Source organism: Petromyzon marinus, chromosome 21 (genome assembly GCF_048934315.1).
Source record: "Petromyzon marinus isolate PM22_M1 ecotype Great Lakes invasive population chromosome 21, UKy_Petmar_22M1.pri1.0, whole genome shotgun sequence".
NCBI classification, from domain to species: domain Eukaryota; kingdom Metazoa; phylum Chordata; class Hyperoartia; order Petromyzontiformes; family Petromyzontidae; genus Petromyzon; species Petromyzon marinus.
The window spans coordinates 6,203,955-6,220,905 of NC_133687.1; the positions used below are offsets into that span (position 1 = coordinate 6,203,955).

General features: G+C 49.6%; 1 protein-coding gene across 1 annotated transcript; it reads left to right on the forward strand.

Moving 5' to 3' along the window:
- The first annotated feature begins 671 nt into the window (after positions 1 to 671).
- On the forward strand, positions 672 to 15,206 carry LOC116944453 (trace amine-associated receptor 365-like). Its single transcript, XM_032958072.2, has 3 exons — positions 672 to 812; positions 3,089 to 5,086; positions 6,945 to 15,206. The coding sequence occupies exons 2-3, from the start codon at positions 4,920 to 4,922 to the stop codon at positions 7,807 to 7,809; spliced, it is 1,032 nt and encodes a 343-aa protein (XP_032813963.1). The 5' UTR covers positions 672 to 812; positions 3,089 to 4,919; the 3' UTR covers positions 7,810 to 15,206.
- Positions 15,207 to 16,951: the final 1,745 nt, after the last annotated feature.

Below are 16,951 nucleotides of genomic sequence, written 5' to 3' on the forward strand. Positions count from 1 at the left end.
TGCTGCTACTGCTTCTGCTGCTGCGAGGATGAGCGGAGTTCGCGTGACGACGGTTTAGGCTCCTTGACGAGATCAGCCGAGGTGTCGCAGTTCGTGCGTGGCGAGCACTTTGCGCGCGACGAGTCATGATGATGAGCGCGCGACCTCGCAAATGCGTTCGCGTACGGCCAGCCAGCGGACATCATCGCCACCGTGGCGCCCCAACGATTAAAACGCCGTCCCCCAATTAGCGCGACGGTGGAAGACCACGTAACCCTCGGGCACCCGAGGACCGGTGGGGAGGGGGGTAATGGTGGTGGGGCGTGGGGGGGGCAGTGAATTGGGAGTAAGGAACGGGGCGTGGAGAGGCTGCTGCTGTGACATTCAGAGTGGGGGCAATTCTTGACAGTTAATTAATGATGGGTGTGTGGGCAGTTTTCACGCGGTTGGGATGGGGGGCTGGGGTGGCAGTCCCGGGGGGGCAGGGGGGAGGGTAGGCAATTAAAAGTGGGGGGGGAGGTAAGTCAATCAGGGTGGGGGGAGCTGTCACAGAGTAGAGAGGGGGGTGGGGTGGAGTGGCAGTCCCGGGGGGAGGGGGTCTGTCATGGGGGTGGGGGGCAGATGGGGGGTGGGGAGGTGTCATTGCAGTGGGGGTGGAGCGGGGGGGTGTCGTGGGGGTGGGGAGTGACAGTCACGTGGGCAGTCACGGAGGATAAAGCGCGTGTCGCGCCAGAGGGGTTGCGAGTCGTCCCCTGGTTCGAGCTCCTCGTCGGTGGAGAGGAGCGGTGGCGCAGTGGTTGCACCACTCGTGCCTAACGACTACACGACTCAGAGTTTGTATTCCTCTACCCCCCCACCCCCCCTGTTCTGCAGCGGGTCCCTCCGGGTTCTCCGGTTGTCTCCCATTACTCAAATAAACGCGCGGACGATGTCAGAATCAGAACCTTCACTTGTACTGGAGGGATCCGATGAGCTACAAAGCTCTTTTTTTCACAGGCGCAACTGGCATTGGACAAGCATCCTCGTGCAGGACCCTCCTGAAAACATGAGTCTTCGGACTCGGAGTGTCTCGAAGAACGTTACTCTTTATTCATGACTCCACTTGCCAGATAGGGCCCTCCTCCGTTTCGAGGTCCCCAGGCCGAGCACGTGGACACCGGAATAACGGGCAGCAGATTGTTCACGGGATGCATCATTGAGCCCGAGCCGATTTTTCTTTGAACGGAGCAACAACAAAAAAACCGCGTTGTTACCGCAAATTGCTCACGGTGAGCGATGGGCGCATTCGCGATAGCAAATGTTCAGAATCGCCCACGAAAACCTCTTTTGAGTCGCGATACTTTATTTTAAGGAGGGCTGCCGGCGATCTTTGCTGCTGCTGCCTGTGATCCCAATCGAGTAATTTGCAGGTACTGTACTGTAATGCTTCAGCATTGGGATATTTGTCAAATACCGGTTCCACAACACGTGTGTGTGTGTGGGGGGGGGGGGGGAGTTTAGCTATAGGAGAACACCCATGCAGTTTTGGGAGAACATACAAACTCTCACTCACTCACACTTGGGAGCACAGGGGAGATCATAAAAACACCACTCTACTCACTCTCATTGCAGAACAGGGGGAGAACATACAATCGCCACTCACTCAGACTCTGCAGGACAGGGGAGCACATATAAACGCCACTCACTCTCACAGCAGAAGAGGGGGAGAATATACAAACTCCACACACTCACACTCTGCAGAACAGGGGGAGATTATACAAACTCCACTTACTCTCACACACACTCACACTCTGCAGAACAGGGGAGAACATACAAACTCCACTCACTCTCACACACACACCCACTCACACTCTGCAGAGTAGGGGAGAACATACAAACTCCACTCACTCTCACTGCAGAACAGGGGGAGATCATACAAACTCCACTCACTCTCACACACCCACTCACACTGCAGAACAGGGGGAGAACATACAAACTCCACTCTCACTCTGCAGAGTAGGGGGAGAACATACAAACTGCACTCACTCTCACACCCACTCACACTCTGCAGAACAGGGGGAGATTATACAAACTCCACTCACTCTCACACACACACCCACTCACACTCTGCAGAACAGGGGGAGAACATACAAACTCTACTCACTCTCACACACACACTCACACTCTGCAGATGAGGGGGAGAACATACAAACTCCACTCACTCTCACACTCACTCACACTCTGCAGAACAGGGGGAGAACATAAAACTCCACTCACTCTCACACACACACCCACTCACACTGCAGAACAGGGGGAGATCATACAAACTCCACTCACACTCTGCAGAATAGGGGGAGAACATACAAACTCCACTCACTCACACTCTGCAGAGTAAGGGGAGATCATACAAACTCCACTCACTCACACTCTGTAGAGTAAGGGGAGATCATACAAACTCCACTCACTCACACTCTGTAGAGTAAGGGGAGATCATACAAACTCCATTCACTCACACTCTGCAGAACAGGAGGCGAGCCTACGAACTCCGCGTCAGAAAGACGCCCGAGTAGGGAATCCAACCCCGGTGCTCATTGCTCAGTCCGCGTCTTTGTGCAAGCATCACGAGTCTCGTCTCGTCATGGGCGTAGCCATGGAATGTTCTCGTCGGTAATTTCAGCAAGAATAAACACTGGTAGTCGTAATGAGCATCATACAAATGCAGGCATAACACAACTTACCTGCAAAACAAGTACGCGGTATCGAACGAATGCTCGAATGGTGTACAACTCTGCGTCAAAATCCACTGCTGGATGATGGTTTTCCCCACGCCGTTGCCACTTGTGGCGGTGTTTGACCATATTTGTCAGTTACTAATTTATATAATTTATATATCTCGTAACTGATGACAGCTGTGCAGCCGTGGCACAGTGCGCTAACCACTGCGCCACCGCTCCACCCGATGTTAACTTTTGTTTTAATGCTGAGTCTTCGCAAAGGACGTGATGAATTGTCGCTTTGTCCGAAGTTGCCCTCAACTGCTTACAACTGGAATAAGTAATTCATTCACTTTCATTCATTCACTCACTCACTCATTGAAGCACTAACTCTGTAATCTTGTCTTTCTCAACAGACCCCACTCTCGAGGCTTCGGCTGCTGCTATTGCTGTCGGGAGCGGAGCGGTGGCGCAGCGGTTAGCACACTGCTCCCCAGCCACAGCTGGCATCCGTGGCGAGCGATATCCGAACGATCAGCGTGGTCACGTGGGGAGAACTTCATTCAGCAGCGGATTGAGAAACGACTTTATATTCATGTTTATTGCTACTGCTCCCGCTGCTATTTCTGCTTATATTGCTGTTGTTGCTACTGGTGCTATTGCTACCACTGCTGTTGCTGCTACTGCTGTTGTTGGTGCTACTCCTGCTGCTGTTGCTACTGCTGTTGTTGCTGGATCTATTGCTGTTGTTGCTACTGCTGCTATTGCTATCACTACTGTTGCTGCTACTGCTGTTGTTGGTGCTACTCCTGCTGCTGTTGCTACTGCTGTTGTTGGTGCTACTGCTGCTGCTGTTGCTACTGCTGTTGCTGGTTCTATTGCTGTTGTTGCTACTGCTGCTATTGCTACCACTACTGTTGCTGCTACTGCTGTTGTTGGTGCTACTACTGCTGCTGTTGCTACTGCTGTTGTTGCTGGTTCTATTGCTGTTATTGCTACTTCTGCTGTTATTGTTGCTACTACTGTTGCTGTTATTGCTGTTGTTAGTGCTATTACTGCTGCAGTTGCTACTGCTGTTTTTGCTGCTGTGTTACAGCTACGACTATAGCTGCTAATACTGCTATTGCTGATACTGTCGCTGCTGCTACTGCTGCTGTTACTGCTGCTGTTGCGACAATTACTTGCTACTGTTGCTTCGGCTAACCATCGAACGAAGGCGGTCACTACATTGGGCGTTTTCAGATGCGCTTCTGCGGCCGTCTGGAACGCTCCTCCTTGCGCCATTAGGAAGCCACTGGTGTTATGCAGTTTTAAATAATCTCGATTGAAAACTCTTTTTTTTTTAGAACTGATTTTGTGTTTCCTTCCCCCTCACCCCCGATTAGCACGGTTGGCTACGTACGGCGCGAAAGAGGTTAAACATACATATATACTACTGTCACTTGTTACTCCTGCCGAATTTTTTTTTATTACTGCTGTTGCTGTCTGTTACTGCTGCTCCGTATGTCATTGTTGCTCCTCGTGTTGCTGCTGCTACTACTGCTACTTTTGTTGCCACTGCTGGAACCCTTGCCTGGTAGAGGTGGTAGTGCACTAGATTGAGGCAAGGGTTAAGGTCAGGCCAAGTTGAGTTCAATTTTGGTTGAGGTAAATTTTAGGTCATGTCAGGTCGCGATCAGACCGTGTCATGGTTCGGATCAAGGGCAGGTCAAAGTAAAATTTAGATTAAAGTTGAAACATCGTTGGTGAAATGTTCACTTTTAACGTTTAACAGTGGACACGTCTAAGGTCAAACGTGAAGGGTTGAGATGTCACGCGGTGTAGAGTTAAATAAGTAAGATAGAGTTGGACGATGAACATTTAAAGTTCAATGGAAAGGAGCGAGAATTTACATTTGAAGTGAAATGTGAATGGTTGAGTGTGAAACGTTAAGTGCGGTATGGTCTAAGGCGGAGAGTTAAGAGGTTAAGGGTGAAAATTTAAATGGTAGAAGGTCTGAGGTGAAGGTTGAAAGGTTATTGATAACATATTAAAGTGAACGTTAAGTGTGAAAGGTATAAGGTGAAACGTTAAAGATGAAATGTTAAAGTTACAGCAATGTTTAGGTTTGAATGATATAGTTTTTACTTTAAAAAGTTAAAATGTTAAGGGTGTAAAGGTTAGCGTGGGTGAAGGGTGAAGTTCAAATCCTGCTCGGAGTTCAAAGTTATCAGTCAGAGGTCAAGGCAGGAGGAGGTTTTTGAGGTCATGACCCTGGCAGTGCAGTGCTCACTGAGCCAGGATGGCCGCTTCAACTGCTCCGCGCCGTCGCTGGGCCCCGAGGAGAGCCGGGCGCTGGCTTTTCTCTGCTTCTCTCTCGCCGCCCTCACGGTCATGGGCAACCTCCTCGTGGTGGCCTCCATCGCCTTATTCAGGTGAGGGTCAAAGGGGGTAACGTGTTTAAACTAAGCTTGTTTTTCATTTTACCAGCTCAGGCCCACTGAGGCTATATAGAGTTGTTTTTTTCCTTTCAGAAGTGGCTTATCATGTGGAAATTTACAGCAACCAAATACTCGCCTCCGTTGCCAGTGGCATGTTTGAGAGATGGGGAAAAACAAGGATATATCTATTCAGGGGCGGAGCCAGGATTTCAGGCCGGGGTGACATTCAACAAATGTTAATTTCAAGAATGATTAGAGAGTCAGGCTGTTGAACTAGACGCCATCGGTTGGCGACACACTCTGACAATGCAGTTGCACGGAGTCCTCCAGACCGAGTGTCGTACACTTATACGCAGAATGTCACCCCTGGCTCCGCCCCTGTATCTATTAACTCGATTTTTTTTCGATACATCAATGTTTTTGACAATGATCCCTCTCATGACATCATACACAAAATATACGATATATCCCGACCACCCACCTGCCACATTAATTTCAAGCTTTTTTTTAAGACAATAAAGTGGGCCCTTCCCAAACGTCGTTGACATGCGCACCTCCGATGAGCACGGTTGGCTACATACGGTGCGAAAGAAGTTCAACATCCATCCATACAGGCGCATAATACGCCTGATAGGTCTAACGTTAATGTTCTGGATGGTGGGGTTATGTAAGTTTTCTGCTGATTGACTGTTGACCCTTAAGCAGAAGCGGCCTAGTGCCATTGTATTGTTTCTTGGTGGGAACTGTGGCAGCGACCACTCCTTCCTGAGGGCATCTGGCAGCCTGGAGCAGGTCCCACTGCTGGCTCGCTTGGAGGTCCATTGGACACACTCCACTCAAGTGGCTCTTTGCGGCCCTGCTGTGCCCCATAGCCCAGAAGTCTGCAAAGTGCGGCTCCGGAGCCGCATGCGGCTCTTTACATATCTGCTTCGTGACGCTATATATGTATGTATGTCTTCACGTGCATTGCGGCTCTTAAAATATTCTGTTTTGTGCCAAATTCGAGAGAAAAAATGGATCTTGTTATTTTGGTTGCAAACCCCTGCCCTAGCCGCAGGAACAGTGTATGGGTGGTTGGACCACAAATTGGCACGGGTGGCTCCATAAAATTCACGGCCTTTTTTTTATAACTTTCACGTGACGAGGACGAGAAGTGGCAGCAAGCATGGGCACCAAAGATTCGCCACTCTTTGTAAAGCCTGCCTCTATGGACATCTCGAAACGTGATTATCGACTCGGCCAGGAATGTTTAACCCCCACCATGCATTAAACAGGAATCATCTCCATAGCTCGTCAACAACAGTGTCCCCTTCCCCATTGTCTGTGTGTGTCTGTGTCCATGTGTTTATTGAGTTATCCACGAGGCACCGGGTTTGTATGCTTGCTTGACTTCCTGTGTCCTCTAGTCGCGTATACTTTATTAATCGTGCAGGGTGCCGTGCATGCCTGTTCAAGTCCAGTGTTTACAATACGAAAAAACGTCCTGGTTTGCCTTGGAAAATCCCAGTGTTTCCAGAAAGTTTGTCTCCAAATCCCCCAAGAAATGTATTGGGGAAAATAGGTATTTTGTCCCCAGTTTTAAAATCATGTTGAACTCATACAGACAGAGCTGCCTGAGTAGCGGGCAGAGTTTGCAGAGGAGTAGGCAGGGCTCTTGTCAGAAACAGCGAAGAGGCCACTCTCTGTGTGTGTGGCTCGTGATCAAGTGGGGGTGTGGGCATTACGACGTAGGCAGGGCAGAGGGAGAGGCTTCCAGCTCACCACATGTCCCAGTTGAGCCTTCCAGAAATTGTGCAGCTTTACCAAAAGGCTAACAACCCCGACTCTTGCCCTCCCGCCTACCCACCTGCAGACAACTCCAGACGCGCACCAACGCCTTCACGCTGTCTCTGGCCGTGGCGGACCTTCTGGTCGGACTCCTGGTCATGCCGTTCAGCGCCACGCGCTCGCTGTACGGCTGCTGGTTCTTCGGGCGAACCTTCTGCAAGGTGCACACGTGCCTCGACGTCCTCTTGAGCACGGCCTCCATCGCACACCTGGGCGCCATCGCCTTCGACCGCCATACGGCCATCTGCGACCCCCTGCGCTACGACCAGCGCCTCACAGCCGGTCGCGTGGCCGCCCTGGTGGCAATCTGCTGGGTGGGTTCGGCCCTGCTGGCCGTGGGCCCCATCCTGCTCGGGTGGAACACGGTGGGCATCGAGGAACTGGTGGCCTCATCCTGCCCAGACGCCTGTGTCCTCTTAATGAACGCCCCCTTCGCCATTGCCGCTGCCACCTACTGCTTCTTCGTACCGAGCTTCGTCATGGTGGTCACGTATATGCGCATCTACCGGGTGGCACTGCGCCAGGCGCGGGCAGTTCGCAACGTCGTCCCAGTGTCGTCCGTAGCATGGGAACATTGCGACATCAACTCAAGACCGGAAAAGAGAACGGACCAGAGACGGGATCGTAGTGCCACCAAAACCTTGGGAATAATCATGGGGGCCTTTGTCACCTGCTGGTTGCCCTACTTCTCACTCACCCTGCTCGACCCATTCACGGGGTTCTTGGCTGAACCCTGGGTGTGGGAGTCGACTGCGTGGCTCGCGTATATGAATTCAGCGCTCAATCCCATCCTCTACCCAGCTTTCAACCAGGCCTTCCGTCAGGCCTTCCGCCTGGTGTTCACATGTGCATGGCGTTTGCGGAACGTGAGGCGCGCCAACCTCGCCTAGTGAAGGATGGGGCGTGCTTCACCATAACTTCCTTCTATGCAATATTGACATCTGACCGTCTGTCAAGATATTACTCTAACAATGTGACCACTCCCACGTCCGTTCGGTTCAAGTATAGATTATTCTTTTGGTGAACAGACAATGCGTCGCGTTTATAAAAATTTGGTATTGGACCGATCTCACCACCACCTTCCGCTTCGTCGCCGACCTCTGGGTGCCACCCCTTTGTTTCGGTAACTCGGTCGTCTTTAGCAGAGACCACTGTGATACCTGCAATGGGTAGCTACTCAGGTCGCAAGCCCTCGACGTTTCTAGCCCCTCCCGCTTCGACCATTTCACCCCCACAGTCCGGGGTATGAAGCAGATAGTCAAGTAGGACCTGGTTGTTAAGGCAGGGAGTGGGGAGAAGTAAGGAGAGAGTGTTTTAGAAAAGGGGCAGGGCTTGGGTTTGGTGGCAGCACCTTGCCCGGAAATCACGTGCTGCTCCCCGGGCTGGAAGAACCTGCACCTGGAAAAATTGTTTAAGTTAAAATACTCACCAAGTGAGGTTGTTCCGTCTAGTTTCCCACGTGGTTGCCTGGGCACCCTCCCTGCGAGACGTCTCCTCAAGGACGGCTGCCCCTGGGCTATCGGCCCTGCACCGCTCAACGCAGTCCACACTCAGTGTGCATTGGAAGCATAACAGTTTTGGAATTTTAAGTTCTACATTATTTCGTGGAGTTTCAGCCGAGGCATCTAAATAGGGAATTTTTTATTGACCACAGTGATGTCTGTGTGATTTCTATTTTTTATGGACGTGGCATTTAGCGTGTTATTGTTTAACAACTATTAACTAGAAACCTAGAATCAGAGACAAAGAAAGTGAAGCAGAGACGCACAGAGAGACACAGAGTGAGACAGTAACACAGACACAAAGTGAGAGAGATAGAGATAAACGTAGGGACAGAAATATGGAGGCAGAGTGAGTCACAATGAGACACACAGGACCACACCGAGAGACACAAGGTGACAACAATCCGGAGAACAGAGATACAGGTGAGCCTGAGAATTACAAAGTCGAACTCAACCTGCCTGATGAAAGTGATTCCGAGCCAATGCGACAAAGAAATGGAGGCTTATCACCTTGCGTAACCGGTGTGGTTGTGTTACTAAATAGATGGTGCATATATTTGCAGTACAAGATCATTAGTGGTTATTAAACCTTGTGAATGTTTCTGGGTCACGGTTGGCTTAGGATAGGCCACGCCCTTCGTCAACCTCTCAGAATAGGAAGGCACGTGACTCAGTTGCAAGAGTCACGTGACCACTGGAAGAGGTGAGCTGGCATAGATTTTGCTTAACTATTAAAATTTAATTTGTCGCCATCCTTAATAAAATAATTTATTATTTATAAAATACATCTGATATAGGTGAACTTGCAAAAGTAGCTAATGGTTGAATTTCTATTCATATTTTAACAAATCAAATATGTAAGATTAATGCTATGAGATGTCTTCCCTAAGGATTTTGAAGAGAGGGAGATCTGTATCGGGGGGACAATCGTGACGCCAGCACGTCAACATTACAGGTTTGATTTATAGGTACACTTATTTGTTAATAGTTTGATAAGTGTGATAGTGTGCAAATATAATAGTATCAAATAGTTATTGATATAATTTGCAGTGTTAATATTGTTAAATGTTGGGCCGCCATTATTTAAGTCTATTTACTTAGTTGGAACCTGACTCTTGCTTTGAGTTATACTTAGTTACGTGTAGCACAATGGATTGTGCTAAGTCCTCCACTCCTATTTTAGAATGTGTGCGAGACAATACAGTGAAACCCCTAGGTCTGGGCGGGGGGAGTTCATTTTGCTCAAGAGGCATCACAACTAGAGGATTTTGAGACCGGTCCTGGCCAAGACAAAGGCAGGGTGGGGGGGGGGGGCACCCTCTATAAAGGCAGCCCAGGTGAACACCACTGGGTGCGGCAGGAGGAGCAGAAGCAGTGTGGGCACGATCAACACAAGCAGCAGTACCACCATTGCCAGCGCGAGCAGAAGCAGCAGTACCAGCCGTGACAGCACTGGTACGAGCAGCAGCAGCAGCAGCGGAACCCGGCAGCAGCAGCACTGCCAGCGCCAGCACCGGCAGCGCAGGTGCGATCAGCAGGAGCAGAACTGCCAGCGGCAGTGGCGCTGGCAGCGCCAGCACCGGCGGAAGCACCAAAAGAAGCGTGTGCCCCTGTGTGTGCAGAGCCTGTAATTGTCTACGCTAATAAACCCGGTTTTGAAGTCGCCGCAACAAAGTGCTCCCTCTCTACCGTGCAGGGAGCGAAGAAATAAATAAATCTGTAGCCACCAGTCTGAAACCGAACTCAACATTCTGGAAGTGCAACATATGTATTGCTTAATTGATAAATAATTAAATATTGACTTAAAGCTTTCGTGACTGCAGGAATTCATATTCTTTGCGTCTTTCGGTAAAGTCACGTAGATAGGTTCAAAGAAAATAACAAAACAATTACAAAAAGCTGTGGTGTTACTCTACCGTGTGGGTGGACGTGGCGGTGCGAGAAGGGGGAAGACCGACACCTCTGGCTCAGCCATTATTAACTACACATCTTGTGCTGTGTGTGCTGCCGATAGTGTCGTGGAGATAGATGCCCGCCCCCCGTCCCCGCTGGCGGGCGGGGCGCGACATCCGCCCCCTACACTCCCTCCTCCCCCTCGTTGGTCGCCTCTCGCCGGGCCCCCCGCCGATCGGGTGATCGGCCCCCCCGCGCCAGTGCCCTCTGAGGGACAGAGCTCACTGGCTGGCTCACCACCGCCCGGGGTTATCCCGCACACTCCCGCGTGCACCACCTCACAACAACAACAAAAAACGCGCGCGGTGGCGTGAACGCTCGTGCCCCTGCAGGCGCTCGTTTCACACACACGCGCGCGCGTAAACATGCGCGAGCGTCGGCGAGCGGGTTTGATGCACCCCGCCCCCGCCTTAATACTCGCGCGGCATGGCTGCTTGCACGTCGGCGGCCGTCTATGTTTCAATACAGGCGTGCGCCTCGCACACACTCAAATTACCAACACCACGCCGAGGTTCCACCCACACACACACACAAATCACACTGCACCGATTACTCCGTACTAAAGTTTGTTAACGGCGCAAATACACACTACCTGGACGGGGAACGTTTTGCGAGAAGAGCTTAGCCTAATTCTTCCTACGAACACAGTCACTCAAACGCCCTACCACTTACCCCGTAGCTGTAACTCACGGCGTCGCACGGACGCTGTGAGAGTTGGAGAAGGACGACAGAAAACGTTACCTATCACTGCCTCGTAGCAGCACTCGCTGGCATCACACGGATGCTGCGAGCGGCTCGAAGAGGTAGGACGGCAGGGAGTGAGTCTTGATGGCCCGGAGGCTGAAGACAAATCCCCTAAAATCGTCCTAGGCTACTCTTTTTATTCTCTAATCTTCAAAGGCCCAGGGTGACGTCGTACCGCGCAGCCAATCGTGCGCTTACCTGCACCATCGTCCCTCTCCACCGTCTCTACCGTGGCCTAATCCCCTCACTTCAAAGGCCCACGGTGACGTACGGCACGTCCAATCGTGCGTTTACCTGCGCCATTGTGCCTTTCGACCTTCTCTACATGGAGTGCCACAGAGTGTGCTGTTGCTCCGTTCACCCATTGTTCTCCCGTGCTCATTAATTCTAACTTACTGGTCTGCCCTTCTTGCCTAATATTCCACCCTCAGCCTCTCCCAATGTCGTGCATAAATTATTGCGGTTGGCCCAGTCAACCTTTTCCTTCTGCGCCCATACAATTTTAAGCCAATTTAGGGGCACTGCAATGTAACTTGTCCTGTGAGGGTCGGCCAATCTCCTGGCACCGGGAAACTGTGGGACTCTCCCTCTCGGGGCCCTTCGGATTAAAACCCAATGTGCCAGCTAATCCCCCGCCAGGAGACGACGTGGGTGCAAGTGCTGCGTGTGTGCGTGTGCTCAGGGTGGGGGGTAGTGGACAATCGTGACACTTGCGAAGCTGCTCCACGGTCGTGGCACCACAGTGTCATCACTACTGCCACCACGTCCATTTAGTTCGCCTCTTGGAAGAGGTTTATGGTTCGAATCCAGCGACCTCCTTTTGATTTTATTATTTTACATTTTTCTATTATTATTTGTTTTTTATCTACGTGACTTTGCCGAAAGAACCAAGAATATGAATTCCTGCAGTCACGAAGGTTTTAAGTCAAAATTTAAACCTCCTTGAAATATTAAACTAAACTTTTTATTTTACTAGGTAAGGTCCCACTGAGCTATATAGCTCCTTTTCCGAAGCGACCTGTTGTTGTATATGTCGGTTATGAAAATTTTGATGAAAATAATACAAATTTAATTAAATTTTGAAAATTATGTAATGATCCGAAATTGTGTTAATTGATGTAATTGTGTGCATAAATTATGCTAACTCGAGATATCTTATTAATTCATGTGAGTGGGTGTGATTATGCTAATTCAAGCCGTTATGATAATTAGGCCCCGCCTCGCTGACAAGAGTCGTATCGTCAATCGGAATAAGACAATTAATCATATGAAGTTATGCCAGTGTAACTCGCTTCGTTGTTTAACTTCGTATTAACGCTCGGCAATACATTTATTCTTGATTTAACATTTACTGAGTGTATTAGTGTGTTTATGTCAGGTCTCCAAATTCAGATCTCAACGCAGAATACAGTTCTTGTAAATAAGATTATGCATGGACTTCAGGAAAGAAACACGCAACCACTTCTGCGTTAATCAATTTTATTCTAAACGAAACTTTAACGTTATTATATGCGAACCCTCAAGCTTGGAATTTTCAACACAGCATCAACCCAGCAAACATCAACGATTGCGTTGTTTCAGTTTGGCAACCGCACATATGATTAATTCCACCGCGTAACGCGAGCTTAATTTGTGATAGAGTCGTTAAAACATGCATGCACGCTATTCTAAACAAAAACCTTAACACTCTAATATGCAAATTCTTGTACTTGAAATTGTCAGCACAGTGTTACCAGCGATGTTCATTTCATTGATCCATCTCTTCAACCCTCAATAATCACGTTAATTGGATAAAAGAACAATTGATTACTTCCTCTGGGTACCACGAGCATATGGAAAATACGAATAAAGTCCTTAAAAGTTCCTCCGATGATATTCATGCGAAAGGGAAGTCAAAGCAATTATTATTCTCCAAAGGCAAAAGTATACGTCAATGGATTCATTGGCAAGATTATGCCATTAAAAAGAAAACGAAAAAATGTACGACTGAGTTGCTTCTAAATTACCTTATCCACGTAACTCAATGGCAGCAATGTTCTTCACGATCAAGTGATATTTAATGCACCACCTGGGAATGTCACTCTTCTTGATTGTCCCGATATGCGTGTTGTGTGTCTTCATGAAGCAGACGCCGGGTGATGCGTCGTGAGGGTGTGAGTGTGGGGGAGGGTGATAGGAACTGCTTTGTCCTCTTGTTCGGGGCGTCGGCTTGGCTGCTCATGCTGGCAGATACAGGCTCTTTCCGCTGCTGGGTGAGCCAAGTCGGCACACGCTTGGCCGCTGGTTCGCTGGCAGCAGCAGGCTCTTTCCACTGCTGTAGTAGCTACGCACGCGCTCTCTCTGTGGAGATGCGAACGATCACGCTCTTCGCTGGTTCGCTGACTCTTTTGCTCACGGGCGGCTGGTCAGGCTCTTTCCACTGCTGGATGAGCCGAGTCGGCACACGCTTGGCCGCTGGCAGCAGACGCTCTTGCTTGGTGGCGCTGGTCGCGCTGCAGCTGGAATCTGGCACTTGATGTAGAAATAAAAGTCTTTGAGCGATACTTCGTCTTTCAGCTCTGAACTCACGCTCGTTGATACATCGCTACTCGGCGAGCCTCGCCATTCTCAGTTGATCGCGGGGCCCTTTGGAGCCAGCCGCTCGCCGCCCTCTTCTGGCTCTCGCCAAGCTGTTGTCTCGTTGAACTGTCGAGAGCTTGTTATATCTGAAAAATCTCCGCTCTGTGTTGGTGGGGGTGGGGAATGGTCTGTGTGCGGTGGCTCCCAGTCCATGCTAATTTGTATTCCTTTGCTCCCCCCCCCCTCCATTCCCCTCTATTTAAGGCTTCGACTCAGAAGCATTGTTTCATTTGTCCCATGTGTGTGTCTCTTTCTGTGTGTCTCTGTGCTGGCTCTCTCTGCTTGGATGTCTATATATGTGTCTGTGTCTGTACTCTATCACTCTTAACCTATAATTGAGCAATCTTTGAAATAACGTAATCAGCCAGACCATGCGTTAATTGTGTTTTGACCGACCCTCTGTGTTGCATTATATTGTTTCCAAATTTTACTAAATCTTGTTCAATTTGATGTGCTTCTCCATTTCTCTGTGTTTCCTCTCTCTCTTAAATTTAGCTCTTCTATACCTGATGATGATTGCTTGCGTTGCAATCGAAACGTCGTATGTATACTATTATGTAATTTTATTTTTATTATTTCTTATTTATACGTGACTTTACCGAAAAAAACAAAGAGTAATTCCTGCAGTCACGAAAGCATCAAATCAAGTAGGGACAAGATTGTAGACCTACACAAGGCTGGAATGGGCTACAAGACCATTGCCAAGCAGCTTGGTGAGAAGGTGACAACAGTTGGTGCGATTATTCGCAAATGGAAGAATCACTAAGAACTGTCAATCTCCCTCGGCCTGGGGCTCCATGCAAGATCTCACCTCGTGGAGTTGCAATGATCATGGGAACGGTGAGGAATCAGCCCAGAACTACACAGGAGGATCTTGTCAATGATCTCAAGGCAGCTGGGACCATAGTCACCAAGAAAACAATTGGGAACACACTATACATGCCCGTCTGAAGTTTGCCAATGAACATCTGAATGATTCAGAGAACAACTTGGTGAAAGTGTTGTGGTCAGATGAGACCAAAATGGAGCTCTTTGGCATCAACTCAACTCGCCGTGTTTGGAGGAGGAGGAATGCTGCCTATGACCCCAAGAACACCATCCCCACCGTCAAACATGGAGGTGGAAACATTATGCTTTGGGGGTGTTTTTCTGGTAAGAGGACGGAACAACTTTACCGCATCAAAGGGACGATGGACGGGGACATGTACCGTCAAATCTTGGGTGAAAACCTGCTTCCCTCAGCCAGGGCATTGAAAATGGGTCGGGGATGGGTATTTCAGCATGACAATGACCCAACACACACGGCCAAGGCAACAAAGGAGTGGCTCATGAAGAAGCACATTAAGGTCCTGGAGTGGCCTATAAGTCATATTTTGCAGAGGGGTTAAATACTTATTTCCCTCATTAAAATGCAAATCAATTGATAACATTTTTGACGTGCGTTTTTCTGCATTTTTGTTGTTGTTATTCTGTCTCTCACTGTTCAAATAAACCTACCATTAAAATTATTGACTGATGATTTCTTTGTCAGTGGGCACACGTACAAAATCAGCAGGGGATCAAATACTTTTTTCCCTCACTGTAAGTGTTGGTAAGGTAGTGTCTTACCAAAGTTGGTACATCAGGATTCAGTCCCTGTTGGAGCAATTCTTCAATTATTGTAATGGTATCAGGTACATGTACCTACGTGACTTTAAAGGAGCTGCTTGGGTTGATTTAAACAAATCTAACCTTTTTAATTTAACCAGATAAAGCCGAGGGAGCTATGTAGTTCTTTTCCAGAAGTGACCTAGCCACAAATGAAAGCTCAACGAAGTGACTCATCACGTCGAAATTTATAGCAGTAGCCAAATACTCTAAACGCGCGTTTAGGTTCCGTGAGGTCCTGCTATTATGGATGTTGACCTTCTTTTGAACCGTACGTAGCCAACCGTGCTCATCGGAGGTGCGTGTATAGTTAGCGCGGCTGTCACATTCCGAGTCGGGGCAACTTTGACGGGAGAGGTGGAGGGGGGGGGCAGTTAATTAGGAGTGGCGGAGTTATTACGGGCCGGGACTGTCACGAAAAGGGGGGAGAGGTGGTTGAAGAGCCAGTCTCGGGGGGGGGGGGGGGAGGACGGAAATTAACAGTGGGGGGCTGTCATGGGCGGGGGAGGGGTGGTGACAGTCATGGAGGTGGGGGGGGGACTCGGTTGATAAGGGTGTGGGGGAGCTGTAAAAGAGTAGAGAGGGCAGTGCGGTGGAGTATCAGTCCCGGGGGGCGGAGGGTGGGGAGGTGTCATGGGGGTGGGGGACAGACGGGGTGGGGGGTGACAGTCACGTGGGCAGTCACGCAGGATAAAGCGCGTGTCGCGCCAGAGGGGTGAGTCCCAGACTGGCGGGGAGAGTCGTCCCCTGGTTCGGGCCCTCGCGCTCGCCGGTAGAAGAGAAGAGCGGTGGCGCAGTGGTCGCCCCTCTCGTGCCCAACCACGACACGTCTGGAGTTTGTATTCTCTCCCCCTGTTCCGCATGGGTCTCCTCCGGGTTCTGCGGTTTTCTCACCGTGACTAAAACATACACGGACGGTGTCAGAATCAGAATCTTTATCTGTGCTGGAGGAATCCGATGAGCTCTAAAGCTCTTTTTCAAAGATGTAACTGGCATTGGCCAAACATCTTTGGACTCACTAGGACTTTCCTGGGTAAATTCGCAAATAAAAGAGAATGGAAAGAGTGAAGGAGCGGAGTGATTTGAGCGCTTCTCTGCGAAGCCTGCCACCTGAGTTGGATTCCCGGCCACGGATAATTATCAGTGGCGGATCAGTGCGGGTTCGTGTAGTCATGGCACGGAATCGACCTTGGGTGGGCAGGTTCGCGGCGCGATGCGCCAACCACTGTGCCACCGCTCCACCCCACGTTAACCTTTTTTTTTAATCCCGAGTCTTCTTAGAGGAGGTGACGAAATCTTGCTTTATCTAAAGTTGCCCTCACCTGTTGACAACTGGAATAATTCATTCATTTACTTTCATTCACTCACTCACTCACTCATTGAAAGTACTAACTTTGTAATCTTGTCTTTCCCAACAGACCCGACTCTTGAAGCTGTGATTGCAACTGTCGTTGCTGCTTCTACTCTTGCTGTCGGGAGTGGAGCGGTGGCGCAGTGGTTAGCGGACTGCGCCCTGAACGCGATGACCTCGGTTCCATTCCTGGTCATGGCTAGCATCGGTGGCGAG

Coding starts and splice junctions, on each gene's coding strand:
- LOC116944453 (XM_032958072.2), top strand. CDS start 4,920: ATGACCCTGGCAGTGCAGTGCTCACTGAGCCAGGATGGCCGCTTCAAC. Junction 5,087..6,944: donor GCCTCCATCGCCTTATTCAG/GTGAGGGTCAAA, acceptor ACCCACCTGCAG/ACAACTCCAGACGCGCACCA.